Consider the following 22540-nt stretch of genomic DNA (forward strand, 5'->3'; position numbering starts at 1 on the left):
GTTGACACTACTGCATATATATATATATATATATATATATATATATTATTTTTTTTTACAGATATTTTAACTCCGTTAAAAAAATATCTCCGTCCAGATGAAGTAACAAAAACGACTTATAATGCGCAAACAAGCATGCCGGGCCAGTAGGTGGCAATATAGTCTACATCAACAAATGTCAAATACCAGAGTAGAACCTTGGGAGCATGCTCGGTGAGTTTCTTCTCTTGTCAACCTTTCTCTTGTATATAGTTTGTAAAGAAAAATTTGTGACTTAAATCATTTTCTTCTGAACAAGAGGCCTAAACATTTTATTTTGCTAAATATCAGCGTTAGTTTGCACACGGGCTAAATTTTCTCTCTACTTCTCTTGTGAAGCTAACATTTAAATATATTATAAAAAATTCATTGAAATAGTTTTAAATCAAAATGAAATCAATAGAAAGAGAAAATATTTGCCTTTGATTCTTTGTCATTTTATTCATCAGTTTCTTTGTTCACGTTCTTTCCGACACAAAGCGGTTCATGACGGGTTGCGTCTGTGTGTTGGTTCCTGCCCGGAGACGTTGTTCTGTTTTATTCTGGCACCAAAGTACAGTTGTTCTGAATCATTTTCCTCGATGAAAAGAAATAAATGAATTAAAGTTCATCTTCCTGAAGTCAATAAAGCAACAAAACAAAAAAATCACATGCGAATAAATAATGAAACATAAAAAAAATCACTGTTCCTTCAATACAATTACACACAAATCATCAGTTTTGACAACAACTTAAGTAAAAATAGGTAATGACTTTGCTCCTACCCTTTCAACATCAAACAGAGCAATACTTTCCAATTAGCTGCACTAACAATATAAAGACTCTTAAATGCTTTATTTAATTTTATAATCCAAAACATTAAAAGTCGAGAAAAAAGAATCAAGTTATTTTCAGAGGTTACATTCAACGATGTGCCCGGGTCGATCGAGTTGGTTCGCGTGATGGAACTATTGCTGATAAGAAGACTTGCCTACTCTGATGACATTGCTTAGTTGCTGGCATAGTGGCATCCAATCAGATTTGTCTGGGGTCACCCTCGTTAGCCAGCTGGGAGCCTGTGCCCCTCCCCCCCCTCTCCAGATGTGTTCCAGAGGGGCCGCGGGAACGTCCACGCCAGAGCGCCGCCACCGCTGCTGTCGTCGGGTTGCTCCTAACGCATTTTGTAGTCGTGGGAGAGGGCGGCCTCGCAGAGCTGTCCTTTAAAGTCCAGCTCGAGGGTGAACTCCAGGTCCCGCTACCAAAAATAAAATGTCCACGTAAATAAAACCGTCACAAACAACAACAGGTATTTCAATCCAGGGGTGCAAAGTAACTGTAATACCTCACCCAGTTAAGTATAAATACAATAAATATTTTATTTGTTTTCATTTTACACACAAAAACACACTAGTTTACAAGACTTAACTTAAATAAATCTTGACCGTATAAAATGTTTAGAATCCGCCCTCCTTTAAAGTAGTTATAGTACAGTAAGAGTCAAATGCTATTTACAGATTAATGTCTATAATAATTATTTGAAAACATAATGTGTAAAATGATATTGCTATCAGGGGCCACTTTCAGAGTAATTAAACATAAAATGTAACTAAATTTAGATAAATTGCTAAATGCTTTTGATACTACCTGGTACATTTGCTTATTCTAAGGCAGATAATTAGACAAGAGTTCTTCTGCTTCTCTTTCTGTTTAATATCTTGCTGTATTCCATTTTCACCACAGCCGAGGAAATTATTTTGTTCATCGGGGTGAACAGGGTGAACCGATTTCCATTATATTTTGTGGAGGGGTGAGGCTTGAACCTGGGAACAACTCAGCACATTTTGGCGTGAATTTAGATAAACGGAATGTTTCTTTAACAAGGGGAGTTCGGGGACTTAGCTTTGGGGGAGGTATGCACTCTCGGAGCGCCCTTCAGTTTACATTTTGGGGTTTCGACTTTAACTTGGTTCCAATTATCTGATGAGTCTTACCACATTCTTCTCATTGGGCCGGACGGTGATGCTGCCAAAGATCTCCTCTCCTTTCTTGACAGTTAAGTAGTCCTCCAAGTAAAACACAGTCTGCTTCCAGTGAGTGCTGGGAGCATCTGGAGCTGCGGAGAGGAGGTGAAAGGGAGGACAGAAAAGAAGCAGGAAACGAGAAGAGAAGAGGAAGTTAAATGGGTTTCAAAAGGAAAGGGGTGAAGCAGAGAGGAGAGGACATGGGTAAAGAGAAAAGGAAAACAGAGATTTACAAAACGGCCTCAGGTGTGTTCACGTGGACGAAATGTAACTGCAAAGCAACTGGATTCTTACTCATCCAGTGGGAGAAACACGGAGGAGAGAACTCCCTCAGTGATGCTCAGCCTCAGCCTCAGGCCCGACAGACTCGGCCAAACATAGAACCTCCTCTACACAGTATTATGTAAGCACTGGCTACACACATGTATTAACATGAACTTACATAACAGCTACTAGTCATAGGCGTTCTCGAGGAAGTCGAACCGGAGACGTGCTCGGTGCTTGTGTTCAGGTCGAACTCGTGCAATGCCAGCAGAGTGTAGCCGAGAGCTAAGACGCCGAAGTGAAAGGAGGTTTCTATTAATAGATTCTGATTTGTTGCTTGGGGAAAAAAACTGGAGGAATTCAGAGGCTGGTTGGACACGAGGGTGAAGAAGAACTTGAAAACCAAACCTTGAAGTCTCTCCCCTCATGTGTTCTTCATGTAGTAGTCTATTATAAATACCTGCATTTTCTGGCCTCTTCACCAAAAGAATTCGAGAAACATATTTTTATGGCAAAATTTTTGTTTCATTTGCTTTAGTTTTGCAGCCGGAACTCTCAGAGACAGATATCTGTGATTAATTAAGTGTCCGTGTTGTACCTGTGAGGCCTCGACTCACCGGTGGAGAATCCCGTCTTCTTGTGACACTTGGTGAACTCGATGTTGAAGTAGGTGACCAGGGCGTGGACGTAATCATTGCGTTGGATCTGCAGACAGAAGGCTGAGGTGAAGGACAGGTCCTCTGGCTTCACGGTGTAGATGTCCACTTCCTACAAAATGAAATAAAATCTTTATTTTTATTGCAGGATTACGCAAAAAACAACTGGTTGGATTTTCACAAGACTTGGTGGAAGGATGCGTTACGGGTCAGGAAAGAAACCATTTCATGTTGGTGTGGATCCGAAATCAGTCGGTGGATCCAAATATTTTCTATTTGCTTTCTTTAACATTGCAAGATGTTTTATTTCAGGCTACTGTTGGGGCGACCAGTTTGACTTTATATCATTTTCAGATGGCGTATCTCACATCGTGTCCTGAATTTAATCTGCTGTAATAACAGCACAGTTAGCCCACCAAACACGCACACACACAGTCACCCCCATTTGCCATCTATCACACACATGCAGTGCATTTATATGTCAATCCTTCTCGATTATTCATCATGATTATTGTGTGTGTATGTTTATGTGTGTGTGCGTGTGTGTTTGTTTGAAAGCCCACAGGTTAAACCATGGGCTGCCAAATGAAGCTTGCTCACAGTACACATGCTGTGTGGGTGTCCTCAATCAAGTCTACTAAGGGAGGGAAGGTGTGTGTGTGTGTGTGTCGAGCACTGACTGACAAATATGGCCTAAAATTTAAGTATCACATGTTCTTGCCTGCCAAGCTTCACACACGGGAGCAGAATAGGGGAGCAGGGGATGAGTGTCTCTACTTAGCATGTAGATGATGTTGTATTTAAGAGGGTGGGTGGGACGGGGTGGCCTATCGGGCGTTTGGATCGCCCGGCCATGTGGCGTCAACGTGACAAATTGCGATTCAACACCTCGGTCCTTTCCAGTGATACAAGACCAGCTTCATATCCAGCAAAGCGTAGGCAAAAGAGAAAAGAAATATCCCTAGGAGCAACTTTGTCATTTCAGCATGACAGGAGTGAGTGGCATTTTGAATTACGACGGGCTGAGGTGGCTGGCAGCGAGACGAGCTGGGGGGGGAATAAGCCCTGAAAATGAGATACAGGCAGTGAGAGTTAGTTTCCAGGCTGAAAAGTGAACTAACCTCCAAACTAACCAATTAGTCACCTTTTTCCAACACAAGAGGAAGTCTCCTTTGTGCTCATCCAAGTGATGGAGAGCTCATCTCTCCGTCCACTCCGTCTCATTCCCGCCGCTCGCCTGTGACATTTCACCAGAGGGAGAGACGGAGTGAGACTCCTCTATTCGCTCGCCCAGCGAGGCCTGACATTGTTTCAATCAGTGACTGTGACCGGGCATGAGCGGTAAGAGGAGGTGAGGATTTTAGAAGGAGAAAATGTGAAATGAGGCTACAAAAGTTACACGAAAAACGGATAAGAAGAAAGAGACATTAGGATAATATCGCATGGTTCAAAATATGGAATAGAAAAAGAGAAAACGTGATATACAGCAGTGAAAAGAACGAGTGAAAGACGAAAGTCAATGGGAAGAGGAAGTAAAGATGGAGAGGACAAACCAAAAAAAAGCTATCGCCTTCCTCAATGCTCTTATCCTCTGTTCATTTGTGAGATAAAGGACAAGCCCACTGTTGTATCTTCGAGTATGGAAACAGAGCGGCAGACTATAATAGCTCCACACAAACCTCTCTTATGTCCCAGAAAATGCTCTGACGGGGGGGTGAGAACATTTCTTACCTTCAGGAGGCAGGCGTTGGTCACCAGCTGCTTGGTATCTACCACATCCACCAGAGGCTCTCTGATGGCCACGTTACGAATGCAGCTCATGTCAAATCCGTACACGTTTTCCCACCCTGTGCACACGCAAAGAAAAGCATCTGAAGCACAGACCACCCGTGTGGGCACACGTGCACACAATATGTGCTGTCAGGGCTTTTCTCCTGGAAAGCCCTGTTCTCTTTGCACCTGCCAAGCTGTCAGCACAATAAAAGGTAGCAGAGAAAATAAAACACAGCGCTTAACTCCTGCCAGGAAGAACAGCCTCACACTCATGCTGTCTTGCTGTCTATCCAGGGTGGAAAAAGACAAGCCCTCCTGAGAATAGACTCGGGCGTCCTCCTCCTCTTCCTCCTCCACCATGTCTGGCACATTTTTTTAAAATAGAATTTGGGCTGAAGTTTTCAGAACAAGCATTCCTTCCTCCATTCCCATCTATCCCTCCACTCCACCTGGTTTTCGTCAGGGGGCCCGAACACTAATTCTGCACGATGGTGACGTGAAGGAGGCCACCAACACAGAGAGATGCTAAAAATGAGAGCGCAGGGGGTACGAGTGGGAGGAATTATTTTAGGATTCGTGTGAAATTATGTTCCTACGTGGAATAGAGCAGGCCAGACCACCTGTGCAGTGACATGAAACTCAGGATAGGTTAATGACCCAGATTCTGAGTTGGTTCTTCGATCGAGATTAGAAGATTAAGCTCAGCACTCCTGCTGCGAAAGCTATATGAACACATGGAGTGAGTTTGGAGCAAATAATGCACCTTGGGATAAACTCACTCTTGGTGCTACTTTTCTAAAAAGCCATATTTTCACACGGCTTTATTGATGCTGAGCCGGTTTGTGGAGAACAAAACGGAGCAAAGAGAAAAACTATTGTTGAAAAGGACATAAAGGCCACTCAATGCTAATGCTGGTCCCCGCCCACCAATGCACATAGGTAGCTGTGCGCTAGCAAATTTGCCATCTAATCTTTATTTCTTTAAACTGCACACGCAAATTCTCTTCCTGTACATGCAGCTCTCTCTCTCTCTCTCTCTCTTTCTAGCCTTCATAGGGGATGGCAGAATTGGCAGTTATTTGTTTGATCCATTTCAACCTAATGAGATGATGAAGTTGCCTTCAAATCACCGATATAGGAACTAATTAAATCATCTTATAATCTTAATAAATCTGCAAGGTGCAGGTCATACAAACTACTTGTGTGGGGTTTGGGTTCAGGTTTAACTATTTTGCCTGTAGGTGTGAATGTGAGCATGAAAGCTCCTTTGTTGGCCGGCGCCCAACTTCGGCTTGGATCAGCTCCAGCGACCCTCAAAGGATATGGGCTCTAGCTAATGGAAGGATGGAAGGATGGATGGATGCACAATGATCATTTATTATGCGCAGCTAAGAGGGGAAACTGAGTGAGATGGAGACATAAAAAAGGCGATGACTTTACAAAAGGAAATCCAACGGTGACTACTCACAGTGAATCTTGAAGTCCTTGTACTGCCTGTCTTCGATGGCGACCACGTAGAGAGCGGCCCTGTCGGGGAACATCAGGCCTCCGGGTTTCTGCGGGAGAGAAGCTTCACATATCGGCGGACGCACCACAAAAGGCCGTCCATCATCCTCATCGTGCACACACACCTGGTAGCAACATACGTTCCGCGCATGGTGGGGTTTAAGCCTGCAGGTATCTACTGAGCTCAGAAACTAGATCAGTCGTGCATGACCTCAGCATCTGGGCAGCAGACGCACACACATGAGCATACGGTAAATCCTCCCCTTAATCGCCGGATGGTGTGTTTATGTGTCAGAAGCCTTGTTTGTGTGCGAGCAGCTACAAACAGCGGGGAAACCAACGTACCAGCCACTTGTCCCTGGCAAATATGACGGTGTTGAGCATGGACTCGTAGAAGAGGCAGTAGCCCATCCACTCTGAGATGATGATGTCCACCTTCTCCACGGGGAGCTCCACCTCCTCCACCTTGCCCTTGAAGATGGTGATGACTGTTGTGCGGAGAGCCACAAAAAACAGAGGGTGACAAATTTTAATGTGAATGTAAATCATTCCAGCTTAATAACTGGACTCATGCCTCAAGGCTGCATTCTTGTCCGTCTTGTCTCTGTGTCACCATGTCACTAATAAGAAAAACTGGGGTGGTAGAAAACTTTCATCTTCTATTTATTTATTGCTGATCAGCAACCAGTATTTCATCTAATGTGCTTGTATACTGAGTGGATGATTATTATTTGCAGTGATTGGACTATAAATAAAGTCCTGTACATGATACGAAAATGAAAGAGATGAAACCCGTCTAATTTCCACCGTGCTGGTTACAAAAAACAATCTACTGCTATCCAGGGCCACGTTTCACGACGGCAATCAGCGCCGCTGTGGGAGTTCTGATTGATGTCGACGCTCCTGGTTATTTGACATCAGAGACAAGCTGCCAGTTAACCATCAGAGCTGTGACTAATGTTGTCGGGGCGTGACGGTGATGATGGAAATATGCATATTTTTCACACCACTCCTAATATACGTGTCCTCACACCGTTCTGCATTCAGACACAGGGATACAAGGAGCATTGTAGTCATGGAGAAAACGCTTAAACTTACCGTTGTGCAGGTGATTCGACTTGATAATCTTCTCTGAGTATTCAGATATACTTGAGCATTCTATCTGTGGGCGAAAAAGGAGACAGAAAGATTTTCTTATGCAGAACAACCAGGGGGCGTTATCCACCACATTCCCTCCACATATCCAGCAGACTCACCTTTAGGGAATGAGACCAAGGACAAATCTAATCAAATGCTGATAATCCATAGAAACACTTATGTCCCTGGTCACCACTGACCCCGCGCTGCATGGAAACTAATACATCACTTTGTTCGCCCATCCCCGGGTGTAATGTAGCTTATGAATCATACATAACTGTGGGAGACACCGGTGGTAATGTATAACCCGTGACTTGCAGCTCCAAGGGGAGCCAGATGGTTCTCAGTGCCTCTGTGAGTAAGATTGTCTGAGAGAGATTATCAATTTCTTGCCACTGGCTCTGAAGAGGAAATTTAAAAAAAGGCAGGATACATGTGCAAGTGTGTGTCAGATATGATATTTCATTTGGATACAGAATGTGTGTGTGTGTGTTTTGTCTCCTATAGAATTTTAAACAAGATCCAAAAACTGACAGATGATCGCAAGGAAGTTTTTGATTTGCAGGGGTGCATGTATCCGCCTCACCCCGTACACGTGTTTGGCGCCGGCGTTGGCGGCGAACATGGAGAGGATCCCCGTTCCACTCCCGACGTCCAGGACGATTTTGTCCTTGAACGCGTGCTTGTTGTGGTACATGGCGTTCCGGTAGGTCAGCGTCCGCACCTCGTCTTTCAGCATCTCCTGTTTCAAGATGGAGACAATACCGAGATGTCATAGCTGTGATAAGTCAAGGTTTTTCACGTCGTAAATCCCAAATTCTATTCTGCAGTGGTTCTCAAATGGGGTTTGCAGTGTTGACATGGTGAAAATATTTCTAATACATGTCTAATATCTTTGTAAGACATTTCTTTTGTGTTGTTCTTTCACATAATCATCTCCCAGTTTCTGTTCAAGTGGCAGACACAGAAATATCCTGGTTCATGGATCAGGATTGTGGATCCGGATTGTGGATCTGTATTATGGATCGTGATTTAGATGACGGCTGATTGTGGATTATTATTATAACTGGATTAATATAAACATGTCTACTGTTTGTATAAATATAAAACATTGATACGCCTCTTCTGTGAGCAAATCGTGATTTCCTTTTTTATATGGGCTACGCAAATCTAATTTGATTATTGATGGATGTGTCAAATTAGTCCAGGAGACATATTTGAGGTCATGTATTCCCTGGAATATTTTCTTTTAGGTTAAGCTGCTATACTGGACAACAGTGTGATTTATAAAAATGCCCAAAAGTATATATATAAAGTTACAAAATGAACATGCAAATGATGCAAAAAGTGAAACCGCAGATGTACAGTTTCCTCGGCAACTGGTTTCATGTGTAACGGTGCAGAAAATGCTGCATTTAGGCCAAAGGTCTCCATGACAGTGGCGGAGCTTCTTGAAATAGAGAGGAGTACGACACAAAAAACCTTCTGGGAGCACCTGATATCCATCTCCCCGAGCCCATTCACACATCCCACTTTCACTTCTTCTCTTCTGCTTCACACTCCTCTAATCAGGCCACTCTCTTTGTCTGCAAGCAGACAAAAACCTGACCCACATGCTAAATATGGACTCTATTTAAAAAAAGGTCTATATGTCCGCAAAACTTTTCCACCACCCTCATTTTGTAGATCAGGGTCATTGGGTTGGGTGTAGCTCTGAAAATTGGATTTAGCAGTTCACTGTAGACAACTGTAAAAGAGCGACAGGGATTGTTTTATTTTATGAAGAGCTGGTGAAACTGCTACAGTAATAACCCTCCTCTGTTGTCAGACACTCTCCACCAGATTCAACTTGAACCTTAATGTTTGGTTGTTCGTTGGTGGATATATAGTTTAGTTTTCATTGGTGTTTATTTGTTGTCTATTATTTTGCAAGATAACAGAACAATTTCCAACCGATTTCCATGAGATTTTCTGCAGGGGTGAAAGAAACCATTAGACTTCGGTAAAATCATTTTTCCAGATCTTGAGAATTTAAAGCGTTCCATTAAGGGGAACAATTGTTTACGAGAGGTTAAGCTTTTAACTTCTAAATGTGTGTTCGAGTTGTCTGGTTTTTGATTTGCCGCTTTGTTAGAACGCATGTGGAGACAGAAGATCTCAAAGCGCTGGAGTACTGATGACTCTTTGTGGATGATCGCTTTGTTTTGCACTCGTCTGTTCTTAAACTTGGCTCGTGCACTTCACAAACTGATTGTCAGATCCAGTGAACTGAGAATCTGCGTAAAAAAAACAAAACACATCAATGCCAGATAGAAGATCTGGATCACCTCTGCAAAATCAAAGCCTGTCTGTTGATGCAAATCTGTCGCTGTTAATTGTTGTTTTCTTGACATATTGTGCTGACTGAGAGCCAAACTACCAGGGCTGAAGCTCCTTGGCAAAGATGAGCGGCATCAGGTTCAACAGAACAGGGAGCATCTGGTGTCATTGTTTTACTCTGATCATACCAAGCTGCTCGTCACGGTCCGCCCTACCTCATGGATGCCAAAGTGGGCGTAAGAGTCAAAGTAGTAGTCCCGTGATGTCATCTCCTCTGGGCTGATGAACTTGGCGATCTTGCCCCTGCCGGGACAGGTGGACAAGGCTGCTACATGAGGCGTGTGGGGGACGCAGGGCATGTGGTGGGTGTTAGGCACTGGTTTAGGCAGCGGGGAAGGCTGAGCCGACTGAGAGAGGGGGGCAGTCACAGGCTCCTGCCGCTGGAGGGGAAAGAGGAGAAAGAAATTAGAGTTATTCAGGATAGGCTTTTATGGAAGAAAATTACAGAAGTGAGAGTGGTTGAGTGTTCATTTCATATTATGAGGTTTACAGAAGCAGAATTCATTAAGCTTAGTTTACGTACAGATTTCCAATGACCAAAATAGAACACAAAACATATAAAAGGTTAGTCGGGTGTGGATACCTCTAATTAGCTACATGACAACCACACCCCCCAAAAAAAAAAGAAATAAAAAGAGGGACGAATATATCATATACACATATGAATAATTTAATTGCAGGTCAAATGTTTAAACACAGAATTTCTAATTCTCTTTTTGTACATGCACAATAAAACAGGGGAGGCAAATCAATGTACGAAATCTGAGTGTGTATATTTCACTTTGCAAACAAAATAGGCTACAAATTGGAAATGTGTTAATGTCCAAAAAAAAAGGTGAACCCTGTGATAATAAGCAGTCGATAATCAATAAAATCATAGACAATCAGTACGTAATTCCACAGACAGACGGTAAGGAAGCAGTCGATTCCTTTCAGCACCACGGACAGAGGACATGGGATCAACCAATCCCTGCATTCATCAGAATCTGATCATTTAACCTGAACTGCATATCTCCTGCATGTATTACTATTATTACTGCATATCTCCTACATGTATTACTGCACATCTCCTGCATGTATCGCTATTATTACTGCACATCTCCTGCATGTACTATTATTTCTGCATATCTCCTACATGTATACCTGCACATCTCTTGCATGTATTACTATTATTACTGCACATCTCCTGCATGTATCACTATTATTACTGCACATCTCTTTCATGTTTTACTGCACATCTCCTGCATGTATTACTGCACATCTCCTGCATGTATTACTATTATTACTGCACATCTCTTACATGTATTACTATTATTACTGCTGATCTCCTGCATGCATTACTATTATAACTGCACATCTCTTTCATGTTTTACTGCACATCTCTTGCATGTATTACTGCACATCTCCTTCATGTATTACTATTATTACTGCATATCTCCTACATGTATTACTGCACATCTCCTGCATGTATTACTATTATTACTGCACATCTCTTACATGTATTACTATTATTACTGCTGATCTCCTGCATGCATTACTATTATAACTGCACATCTCTTTCATGTTTTACTGCACATCTCTTGCATGTATTACTGCACATCTCCTTCATGTATTACTATTAATACTGCATATCTCCTACATGTATTACTGCACATCTCTTGCATGTATTACTATTATTACTGCACATCTCCTACATGTATTACTATTATTACTGCACATCTCCTGCATGTGTTACTATTATTACTGCACATCTCTTTCGTGTTTTACTGCACATCTCCTGCATGTATTACTGTTATTACTGCACATCTCTTGCTTGTATTTCTGCACATCTCCTGCATGTATTACTATTATTACTGCACATCTCCTTCATGTATTACTATTATTACTGCATATCTCCTACATGTATTACTGCACATCTCTTGCATGTATTACTATTATTACTGCACATCTCCTGCATGTATTACTATTATTACTGCATATCTCCAACATGTATTACTGCACATCTCCTGCATCTATCACTATTATTACTGCACATCTCCTGCATGTATTACTGTTATTACTGCACATCTCCTGCATGTATTACTGTTATTACTGCACATCTCCTGCATGTATTACTGTTATTACTGCACATCTCCTGCATGTATTACTGTTATTACTGCACATCTCCTGCATGTATTACTGCATATCTATTGCATGTATTACTGCACATCTCCTGCATGTATTACTGCACATCTCTTGCATGTAATACTATTATTACTGCACATCTCCTGCACCTATCACTATTATTGCTGCAGTTGCATCAGTGTGCTCAGATCCCCCTCTCCACATCATCTGCAGGACACCGGGAAGTGCACGTTGCTATGCGCGCACGCCCTCGCAGCATCACTGATTCCTAAAAACGAGCTTGACACCACGATACCACGGAAATAAAATAACAATTTAATCAAATATCGGTCAGCACAATACAAGTAATGAGGCTGTCAGTTCCCCCCCACCCCGCGGTCCCTCTGCTAACCGGCTGCAGGACACCACAAGGTCCCTACCTCCGAGCTGTCCGCCTCCGCCATCTTCCGCCGCAGCAGCAAACACCGCGACGAATGCCTCAGTCCCATGAGAGCCGACGAGATTTACGCACCAACTCCTCAAAGTGATCGGGAAGGTCTGGATTCTGAGCAGAAACGTGTCAGAAATAACCCAGAATCCCCGAATATGTGGCACCAATGTGCGCAAAAACAGAAAGTCATGATAGGAAACGTGTGATGCCGGTTTGCACAGTTTCAGTCACATTAAGAAAAAGTTGTTAAATCGATTTTTGGTCCTGTAATCCATACTGTAAATGTGAGACATGTTGTCTTATAGTGGGGGCCGTCTATCGCCTGGAGAGACCGTGATGAAGTTGAGAGGTTGACGGTCAGATCCCAGCACCGGGTTGGTGTGTCCCCCGTTCCCAAACTACGAACCCCAAATCTGTGCGTAAAGATCCGGCGACCCGCGGGGACATTTATTAAAGTGTCCCCCACCACCAAGAATAGTGGACACCCAGCTGCGCCCTGGAGACATAAACTCCTTCTTCTCGTCTTCTTCACTGCTTGGAAACACTTGATATCTCTCAGCTGTGACGCTCCTTCACAATCCACATCTCCGTGCGCCCTTCACATCTCCAGATCCCGAGAAAGTAAAAAAAAAAAAAAATGGGGTTCCAAACACGAGCCCCTCCGATGAGATGAAATCAAACGTTTTTAAAAAGATAGAGAGAGAGAATATTATAGTTGGAGACACTAAAGGAAATAAATCTCTGCTCTCCTCCGCCTCCTCACTCCACTTTCGGTCAGCAACCAGAAGCGCAGCTCCTCAGCTGCCGGATTATATAACATAGGTGTTTGAGCCTATGTTGGAAAAAACAACAACAACCCCAACGTGAAGCATTAGATGCTTTATCAGTCTTCACCTAAATAAATTATAGATATAATAATATAAGCATCAGAGATAACTACATGTATGTTTCTATTATTTAGGACGCAGTCACAGGTGTGCACATTTTGACTTGTACTATAGCGGTTTTTGTCGAAGCAGCCAATCAGAATCAAGGATCGGTGTCCTAGAATTAGCTGGACTAGGACAAGCACCAATTAGAAATGGGATTTTTACACCAACAGCTGCTCAACCAGTTTGTCCTTAGCTGCAATTTCATATCATTTACTTTTTATATACATCCATGATTGTTACAGAAGGTTATGGAAGAATATTGCTGCCACGAAGTAAAAAGAAAGAACGGTTCAGTAACATGTTTCAACCTAAAACTTTTTACGTCATAGCATAAAACATCCTATTTAGAGGTTATAATTTATGATTGTAATGTAAAGACATTTCACATTATAACATTAAAAGTTTAGAGTGACAGTTTATGTTGTAACAAGATAATTTATTAATAAAACACAAGTGTCAATGTTATAACGGAAAATGTATCAAATTATTATGTTACAACGTATTATTGTTCAAACACAAAACTAAAAATGAGAGTTGTTTAACATGAAATCTTTTATGTTAAAAAAATAAGCTATTACATTATAATATGAAAACCTACTGTTAAAACACAAAACCTTCCACGTTACAACACATCCAAAATTATAACTTTATAACATATTATTGCTGGAACATAAATCTACGAGAATTATGTTATTATGTTCTAAAATAAAATTGTCATATAACACCCTGACAATGTTTATGTTTTTAAAAAGTGTTATCCCGGCACAATGTATACCCACAATAAACTTCTGAAAATGGTAAATTTAAGGTTATAAAAAAAAAAATATACACCACTACAATTCAAAAACGTAAAGGATATCAACATAACAAACAAAACATTATTGCACATTAATGCCATTATGGAGTCCAATCTTACTATTGAGTTCCACAGACAAGGTACAACAATATAAAAGTTGAAGGCACGATACTTTCTCCATTTGTAATTATATGTTTTGATTTAGATAAACAATTAACTTTATATATTGTGTCCTGCTGATTTCCGCATCCTGTTGCCCACTCATTTCATACCTACTGTCTAAAAAGAATCAGTCACAAACCTGTTTTGAGAAATATCACAAGATATTTGTCACCAAAATCGGGCTTGTGTCCCATTACCGAAAAATTAAACACAATGAAACACACTAGGTTTTAGGCACAGTCACATCACTCCCAATGATAATGTGTGCATCTTATATGTCATTCACACACACATCCCAATTGGCGTTCATGGGTTTCACGTTCTCGAGAATGGGACGGATGGACTAGTGAGTTTGAGGTACAGGTGTAATGATGAGAGGGGCGGAGTTTGTTCCATTATAGTTCGGCTGAGGGCAGAAGTACGGATAAAGTTTCTCTGTAAAACAGCAGCCCGTGATACAACCGATGCGTGATTTTGAGTCTACATTATAAAAAGACACCTCACCTTTGTTGTAGTCTACAAAGACGCCCAACTTCTCAACCTGTTCTTTCAATATTTCAGGTTTTGAGTGTGCAGATGTTATATATTCTCCCTCATCAAATAAAAAGGTCCAAAATCCATTTTCAACTGAAGCAGTTGCCCCGTTATTTCTATCCACCGACTCTCTGACCACACCTACGATCCATTCTATCTTTCCTTTCACCTGCACCTCAAAGTAAAACTTCCCTGTCGTGAATCCCTCTTTTGCCAAAACCTCACAATATGTATCAAATCTCTTTGGATTGTCGATTACTTCGTCCTCTTCAATGTTGTCTTCTACTGTAACTTGTTTTCCGTCTCCGCTTATGACAAGTGAGTACTTTGCAGTGTCGGGGTCAAGGGTCAAGTCGACCGCATGCTCTCTCATTCTTTTCATTCTGATATCAGGAATCTCTTCCATTATTTCATCGACTCTCTGTTTCAGCCGAGTCAGGTGTCCTCGCGTTGCCTGGAAAGACATGTCAGGGCCGAGATCTGTGTCGGGGCAGCGCTTGTGTGGAGGTTTGGACAAGGTCGGGAAGCTCTGGAGGAAATGATAGTGATCCTCTGACTGTGACAGATGTTCCAGCTGACTGCTTCGGCTCTTGAGCTCAGTAACTTCCCTCCTCAGTTCTTTGAGAAACTCTTCACCCTTTTGCTTTATTGCACTGTGCCTCTGCTCGATCGCCTCAACTAGCTCGGCCTGGCTCGCCTGAATGGACTGGATCAACTCGGTGAACACCTGCATGGTGGCTTTTTCCTCTTTTTCAGAATCTACCTGGCTGACATCGAGTAATTTTTCAACCTCAGTTATCTTCTCAATCCGTGTTTGTATCAACTTCTGGATGTTTGCCTGTGTCTTTTGTTGCTGCCACTTTTTCATATTGCTCCTCCAGGGGGACAGCGTTGTGACCCTTGTGATCGGCTGTAAAACACAGGAGGCAAATGAAGGCCTGCTCCTTCAAGCAGTACAGCTCTGTCATCTTGTTGTGTGTCTTGCACATCCTGTCGTCGAGATTCTTCACTGGCTCTAATAATTTGTGGCCTTTGAGCCCAGCAACTCTCCGATGCGGCTCCAGGTGTGACTCACAGAAAGAAGTCAGACAGGTCAGGCAAGATTTAACGGCCTTTTCTTTTATCTCAGAGCAGATGTCACAAAGAATGTCAACCTCCGGAAGCTGTGGGCCTGGAGTTGAGGCTTTGACTTGAACCAACTTCTTAAACTCATCAGCTAACTCTGAAATGAAAGTGTTGACTCGGAGTTCAGGTCTTGTGGAGAATTTCTGTTTGCACATCGGACACTGGCAAGTGTCCCCGCTGTCCCAGTACGTGTTGATACATGTGCTGCAGAAGTTATGTCCACACGGGATCGTGACTGGGTCTGTGAACACGTCCAGACAGATGGAACACAGTAACCTCTCCTCTGACAGCAGAGAGCTGGCTGATGCCATATCTGGACAAAACATGGTAGGCAGTTATAACTCATATCTGTGCTGAATAAGCTGTTAGATTTAATGGAAGAATTTAATTTACCTGTGAAGTTTGCGAGTTTCAAAAGCAGCAGCTTGAAGTGACGAGCAAACTGTAACCTTCCTTGTTGAGTTTCATTTCAGCATGATGACGCTGGTGAGGGCCCCTCCCCTACTGCTCTGGTCCACTTCCTGACTTCGTTTAACTCTTTCCACTCTGTTCACATTGGGAACTACGGTGGCCCTGAAAGCTCAACGCACAGCAACTTAAGAAAACACATGCAAGTGGACAAAACACATGCAAATGGAAAACATCATCTATTTCACAACACTACACGGGTTGTGGACCCCTGTGAGGAAACAAATTTGTATGATGTATTGGACGTACACAGTAAAATTACAAGAGTAAAATTTCCGGAGTTAAAATTATTTTACTCAAAAATAGTATTTTTTGCTCTGATATGAGGTGAAAGAACGAAAAAAGAGTTGAGAGACACGCAGAGTTAGATCAGAATAACGGAGTCATAATTTTGACTCCTCCCAGAGGGCAACGCAGTTAAGTTTCGTTTTGTCCACCATTACACCTTACACCGATGGTCATTTCACCTGCAACCGGTCTGGAGAAAAGTCTGCTAGGAAAATAACAAAGTAAGTAATACATCAACTGTCTTTTTTACCGCATAAGTTTTGTTTTGTTCTCATCGTACAGGATGCATGTAATGTTTGGTTTGTGTTATTTTCAAATGTGTGGCTTAATTACCATGGCAGTCGCAAGACGTGCTGTGTTGCGTCGCCACTTTTTTAAAAGTGGAAGTTCACGGGTAATTAAATCAGAGGGAGGATGAGTTAAAATCTGTAGTATCCCAAATTCAAGCTCAACGAAGCTGGCGATTTAAACATATTATATAAATTACGCTAGGCATTGCTATATGCAGCTCCTTTGTTTACCATAGTAGTGTATCAATGGTTCGTTAGCATGATTAGCATGATTTAGCACCACATGGCCTTAACTCTGGAAAGAGTAAACAGAGGTTGTGCGCCACACCGATGCAGTGCAATTTACGTTTGTGCTCTTAGGAAACTTGGTAAGTAGACTAGATGGAACATCGTCTTTTGTAGGTTTGTGTCCAGTACACATTGGTTGACTGTTGACACAGGGAGGCGCCGTGCTGGGGCTCGACTCACGGAAGAGTGATGAAAGAAAGATAACCTAAAGATTAAAGTTACCCGGTTGATATGAACTACGCTCGTAAGTAGCCCGAACTTTAAAACACCTGTTCAACCTGCATAAACGTGGACATGTAGAAATGTGCGATAGGCTTAATTAATCAGGGAATTAATGAAGAGCGATAATGAAGGCAAACACATGACGGGCGAACGTGTGAGTGTGTGTGTGTGTGTGTGTGTATATGTGTGTGTGTGCCATGGCCCTATTATAAGAGATGTGTAAACCATAGATAGTATATACAAACAATCGTGGTTCATATCAACTGTGTGTTTACAGGCGATAGAACGCGTATGTGTGTGTGTGTGTGTGCGCGCGCGTCTACAAGACGGCGGGCGCACGAGGACAATGACGTCACGATTAACCGTGTACACGACACGGTTAGACATTTTTGTAAACGTGCACACCCCTGCGTTCTTCTGACAGCAGTTTCTCAAATCTCTGTTACTGTTGATATGTTTTTCATATTAATTAGTTCAAGACAAGTAATCAAACCAACTAACTAACCACTATTTTTTCCTGTTCCTTTAGGATGGAGGCAACTGTTAGGGTGAAATATAAGGACAGAAAGAAGTACTTCTTCCTAACATCACCTTTTAAATTCAAAGTCTTTTTGGAAAGTGGTAAGAGAAAACATTGCATATGCAGCCTTTATTATAAAATATTGTTACCAATGCATGTTTTTGTGTGTTGCCACTACTTATGTAGGCTATAGTATGGTCAGTGTTAATATGACTTAAATGTCTTTTAAAGTTGCCAAGAAGTTTGATCTACCCACCCTGGATATTAAAGTCTATGATGAAACCAGGACCGAAATCGATGATGAGGCATTCGAATACATTCTAAAACAACAGGATATTGGGGTCTTAGAAATTGGGATCCCAACAGCAAGTGCTGATGGTAAAATAACTTTACTTTTTAACTTCTATATATAAGTCTTTTAAACATCTCCGCAATTACATACCGTGCACATTTAACCTTGTCTGAGTTGTGCAGCTCATGCTGTAAACATTTTGTGTCCCATGAAACATTATTTTGTAGATTCCTTCAGTTCTAGCACGATTGGGGATGGTGAGGCTTCCTTCAGTTCTGGTACACTTGGCGATGGTGAGCCTTCATCAGGATCTGATGACACAGCAATCGTGATCAGAAATCCCTCAGAAAAAAAACATGAAGAGGATCGCCGTCTGGGTCGAGTAAGATCAATAGATTGTTTATGTCTTTTTTGTAACTTTTTTGCAACCATATATATGCTCTTGTTAATCTGTGTACTCTGTGTGTTCTCTGTGTACTGTCAATTGTCAATCACCTCTCCCAAGATGATTGAGGACATCCTCAAGAGTAGCCCTGGAGGTGATAAGATCACACATGAGTATGCTCGCACAAAAACATTGTCAGATGTCAGAAGAGGTGACCTAGTGAAGATACTAGTTGCACATCTGACAAATGAGCATGGGTAAGTTTTTTTTCATAAACTCACAAGACTGATATTAAATGAATCTTAGTTGTATTTTGGACAGGATGGTAATTTGATTTGTGTGTATAGTAATACTAGTAAATAGTAAATATAATCAGTCACGTATTTATGGGTGAAAATGTATATTTGTATTTACATGTGTTTCCCCTTATTTTCAAAGGAACATTTTTATAATGCTGAAGATGGAAGTGGGTATTTGGCTTGGAGAATCAAAACTCTGCAGAAAGAGGTGTCCGAGGGGCGAATGAAACGGCCACGACAACTTCAAACAGGTCAGTGATTAATTTGGAACTTGACCACTCGTTTATTTGGTCTAGGTTTTCTTTTGAGTATTAAACTGGCATGTTGTCCCAAACCTTTAGGTGGGCCAACTTCACACAGGGATCCATTGAAAGAAGACATCCAGTGGGACGAACAGCAGTGTCAAGAAGCAATTGCCCTGATGAAGCATTCTACAGATGAAGTTGTAGTGAAGGAGAAAATGAGGCTAACCCTGGCCTATCGTCAGAAGTTGCTGCACGATCCTGAGAACTCAGCCGACATCCTATCTGTTTTTCCTCGTTTCTTGGACATTCCAGGTTTGGTGAGTAATACTGTTTTTAAAAAAACAAGAACTACAAAGTAACGTTTTGTGTAATTTGTTATTGTTTGTTTTGTCAGACAGAATGTAAATTTATCTTTCTTTACTTTTACATGTTTTGCTATCTGCCGAACCTGATCAGACTTCAGAAATTATCTCTGTAGCTACTTTGATCATCTACTGTGGGACACTAAATGTCTTTGCCATGTCTTGTAGATTGATCAAGATTTCAGGAGTCTTTTTGGTGACGCAACCTCTGCAAAGATGTTGGAGAAGTGGACCACCAACTTTCAAGCAAAGGTTGTTACTCAGTGTCGTGGACTTACACTGACTGGAGATGTACAAGACCTCATCCAAAATGCTGAAGCCACTGAAGTAGATGATGGTAATGTTTTCTCCTTCGACTATTCTAGATGGAATGGGGATAACCATTTTATTGTGCATTAAGGCACATTTTGCCACTCACAAAGTTACTGGAGTTATATGTACATATCAACCTGTTGCCTTGAGAAACGGAAGTGGCTCCTGTCATTCACATGTGAAATCATTGGGAATACAGTAATTGAACTGCACAAAGTTGTTTTTATAGTTTCCTACTCAAAACTCATGTCATCGATCCTTTTGCAGGCTTTATTGGTTATGGATAATCCGTCTGCAGCTCTGTCTTTAAATCTGAATCAATATGAAATGCTTAACTGTTCTGTTTTTGTTATATTTTCCCCAGGCTGGGACAGTGACATGTCATCAATGCTGTTGCTGGTTCACCTTCTGCCACCTTCAAGCCAAGGCCGAAAAAGACCAGGGAAAATCTCAGCCAGACAAGCATGCGATAGTCTTGTAAAATTCATCAAGGTGAGCTTTGTGTGGAACACAAAGGGCTGGAAAATACTTCCTCTTTTATTATGCTAATAGTGCTGGGCCATTGGGTAACGCTTAAATAACTAACAAAAGGTGGCCACACACGTTGCATAACACTGACCTTATTTGCATTTACGTGTTTCGACGTTGTCTTCAGAGTGTTTTACAGCGTATGCGCTAATAAGTGTTATGCTTAGTGTGCCCTCTTCTTTTTACTGTTGTTGTAACTTTGTAAGAATCCAAAACATAATAAATGACCATGCCTCCTTATTCAACCACAGATTGGGACCAGCATCCAAGGACACCTAGACAACATCTCTGGGAGTCTCCAGCCATACCTACTTGCTGTTGGTGCCAAGAAGAGCATGATCGAGTCTTACTACATCATGATCGACAAACATGCTCTACCCTGTAAGACCTCAACTGCACTGGCTTGTGTTCATGAACTTTTCAAAGCACATTTCGTCTTTGGCACAAGATACTGTCAGGAATTGACCAATGTGTACACCTTTCTGCAAACCACTGTCTATGACATAGATGTGGAAAACACCAAGGTAAATCCTAGAGTTGCAGAGTTGAGGGCCAGGATGCTGAAGTAAACTCCTATGATCTGCTTCATTTGTGCAAGATGTCATGCCAATGTCAATGTCTTGATTAAGCACTTTAAGTTGGTTCATGGTCTTTGTCCCGGAAAAACTCTCAGGTTAAAATGTGCTCAAAGGGGTTGTGCACATGTATATAATAGTTTTTCTGGATTACGAAAGCATCTCACTAGGTGTTCTTTGCGTGACAGTTCAAGTGTTAATGAAAGTTCATCTTCAGCCAGTGCCGTTTCCGTTGGGGATGTAGACCTTTTACCACATGAAAATGTAGCTTGTGAATCTGAACTCCTTCAAAAAAATATAGTGAAAAGTTGTGCGACAATTGTTGCAGAACTGAAAGTTGCTGGGGTAACAGAGACCACCATTAATAATGTTGTCAACTCTGTTGGTGAGGTTATTGATGACATACAAAACGAGTGTCAGTGAAAAACGGTTTATCTTTACAGGAACCAATGAAAAGTGTTGTGGAATCTCAAATTGATCAGTCATTCCAAAAAATTGAAAATCCATTCTTGGCATTTAACTCTGAAAGCAAGAGAATGCAGTACTTTTCTGAGCAATGGGGGAAAATTGATCCAGTCGAATATGTCCTTGGGACAAGGTTTGCTACCAGACGTAATACGACAACTGGGTCATTTTCTCAAGTTGTTGTCCGAGATAAGTTTACATATATTCCCATTCTTGAGACGTTGTGGTTCATTTGTAAGCATCCTAATATCAATGACTTTTTAAGTAGAGATTGGGAAAAGAAAGAAACGTTTCTCTACGATATACAGGATGGAGAATTCTTTAAAAGTCATCCCCTTTTCTTGAAGCAAAAGCATGCGTTTCAGATCCAGCTCTTTTTTGATGAGTTTGAGTGTTCAAACCCCCTTGGGTCCAAGCGTGGAATACACAAGTTAGGAGCCATCTATTTTACGTTGAGAAATATTTCTCCAAAATATAACTCAAATTTACTTGGCATCCATTTGGTTTCGTTATTTCACGCACAAGACATCAAAACTTATGGATTTGATAAGATCCTTGAGCCACTGGTCAAGGATATATCTCGTCTTGAAACTGAAGGAGTTCAGATTCCCCATTTTGATCATGCTGTTTACGGAACCATCATTCAAGTTACAGGAGACAACCTTGGTATCCATTCTTTATTTGGTTTTGTAGAATCTTTCAGTGCTCGTTATTGTTGTCGTTTTTGCCTACTGGAGAAGGAAGATTTTCAAACGGAGTTCAGTGAAGATAGCAGTAAGATCTCACTTCGAACCAAAGAACTTCACGCAGAACATTGTGAAGTTATCAAGAGTAACCCTCATCTTCCTTATGTTATGGGCGTGAAAAAGTCGTGCCTTTTAAATTCCTTGCAATATTTTCATACGGCGACAAATTTTTCAGTTGATATCATGCACGACATATTTGAAGGGGTTGCCCAATTTGAGATGAAGCTCCTTCTGCAACACTTGGGTAACAATTACACAACACCGGCAGAAATACACAGACGAATTCAGAGTTTCAATTATGGTCGCTTGGAACAGTGCAACAAACCTCCAGGTGTTAATTTAGTTGAGGGTTCTAATGACTTAAGCCTTAATGCGACACAAAGCCGGTGTTTGCTGCG

General features: G+C 41.6%; 2 protein-coding genes and 1 pseudogene across 4 annotated transcripts; 1 reads left to right on the top strand and 2 right to left on the bottom strand.

Annotated features, from left to right (window-relative positions):
- Positions 1-463: 463 nt before the first annotated feature.
- On the bottom strand, positions 464-12375 carry LOC133007856 (protein arginine N-methyltransferase 8-B-like). Of its 3 annotated transcripts, none has more exons than XM_061075762.1 (10): positions 12298-12375; positions 9910-10128; positions 7962-8117; positions 7337-7400; positions 6584-6726; positions 6201-6288; positions 4691-4806; positions 2921-3071; positions 2010-2131; positions 464-1273 (listed from the first exon to the last, which is right to left on the bottom strand). In XM_061075762.1, exons 1-10 carry the CDS (start codon positions 12364-12366, stop codon positions 1190-1192), a joined length of 1212 nt encoding a protein of 403 aa, XP_060931745.1. In that variant the 5' UTR covers positions 12367-12375; the 3' UTR covers positions 464-1189. The 3 variants fall into 3 exon arrangements, with proteins under 3 accessions (XP_060931745.1, XP_060931744.1, XP_060931743.1); XM_061075761.1 differs by having other exon boundaries at positions 12313-12366; XM_061075760.1 differs by having other exon boundaries at positions 9910-10134; positions 12298-12366.
- A 1473-nt stretch (positions 12376-13848) lies between these two features.
- On the bottom strand, positions 13849-16314 carry LOC133007840 (zinc finger protein RFP-like; annotated as a pseudogene).
- A 1629-nt stretch (positions 16315-17943) lies between these two features.
- Positions 17944-20925, top strand: LOC133010623 (uncharacterized). The gene is made up of 10 exons (XM_061078596.1): positions 17944-18034; positions 18165-18311; positions 18453-18607; positions 18731-18811; positions 19049-19160; positions 19251-19471; positions 19685-19853; positions 20193-20320; positions 20608-20737; positions 20864-20925. The coding sequence occupies exons 1-10, from the start codon at positions 17944-17946 to the stop codon at positions 20923-20925; spliced, it is 1296 nt and encodes a 431-aa protein (XP_060934579.1).
- Positions 20926-22540: the final 1615 nt, after the last annotated feature.

The sequence above is a fragment of the Limanda limanda genome, chromosome 1, assembly GCF_963576545.1.
Source record: "Limanda limanda chromosome 1, fLimLim1.1, whole genome shotgun sequence".
Taxonomy (NCBI): Eukaryota; Metazoa; Chordata; class Actinopteri; order Pleuronectiformes; family Pleuronectidae; genus Limanda; species Limanda limanda.

Coding starts and splice junctions, on each gene's coding strand:
- LOC133007856 (XM_061075760.1), bottom strand. CDS start 12,366: ATGGGACTGAGGCATTCGTCGCGGTGTTTGCTGCTGCGGCGGAAGATG. Junction 6,727..7,336: donor GTCGAATCACCTGCACAACG/GTAAGTTTAAGC, acceptor TCCGCACAACAG/TCATCACCATCTTCAAGGGC. Junction 4,807..6,200: donor CAAGGACTTCAAGATTCACT/GTGAGTAGTCAC, acceptor GCGTGTGCACAG/GGTGGGAAAACGTGTACGGA.
- LOC133010623 (XM_061078596.1), top strand. CDS start 17,944: ATGGAGGCAACTGTTAGGGTGAAATATAAGGACAGAAAGAAGTACTTC. Junction 18,608..18,730: donor AGGATCGCCGTCTGGGTCGA/GTAAGATCAATA, acceptor ACCTCTCCCAAG/ATGATTGAGGACATCCTCAA. Junction 20,738..20,863: donor CGACAAACATGCTCTACCCT/GTAAGACCTCAA, acceptor TCTATGACATAG/ATGTGGAAAACACCAAGGTA.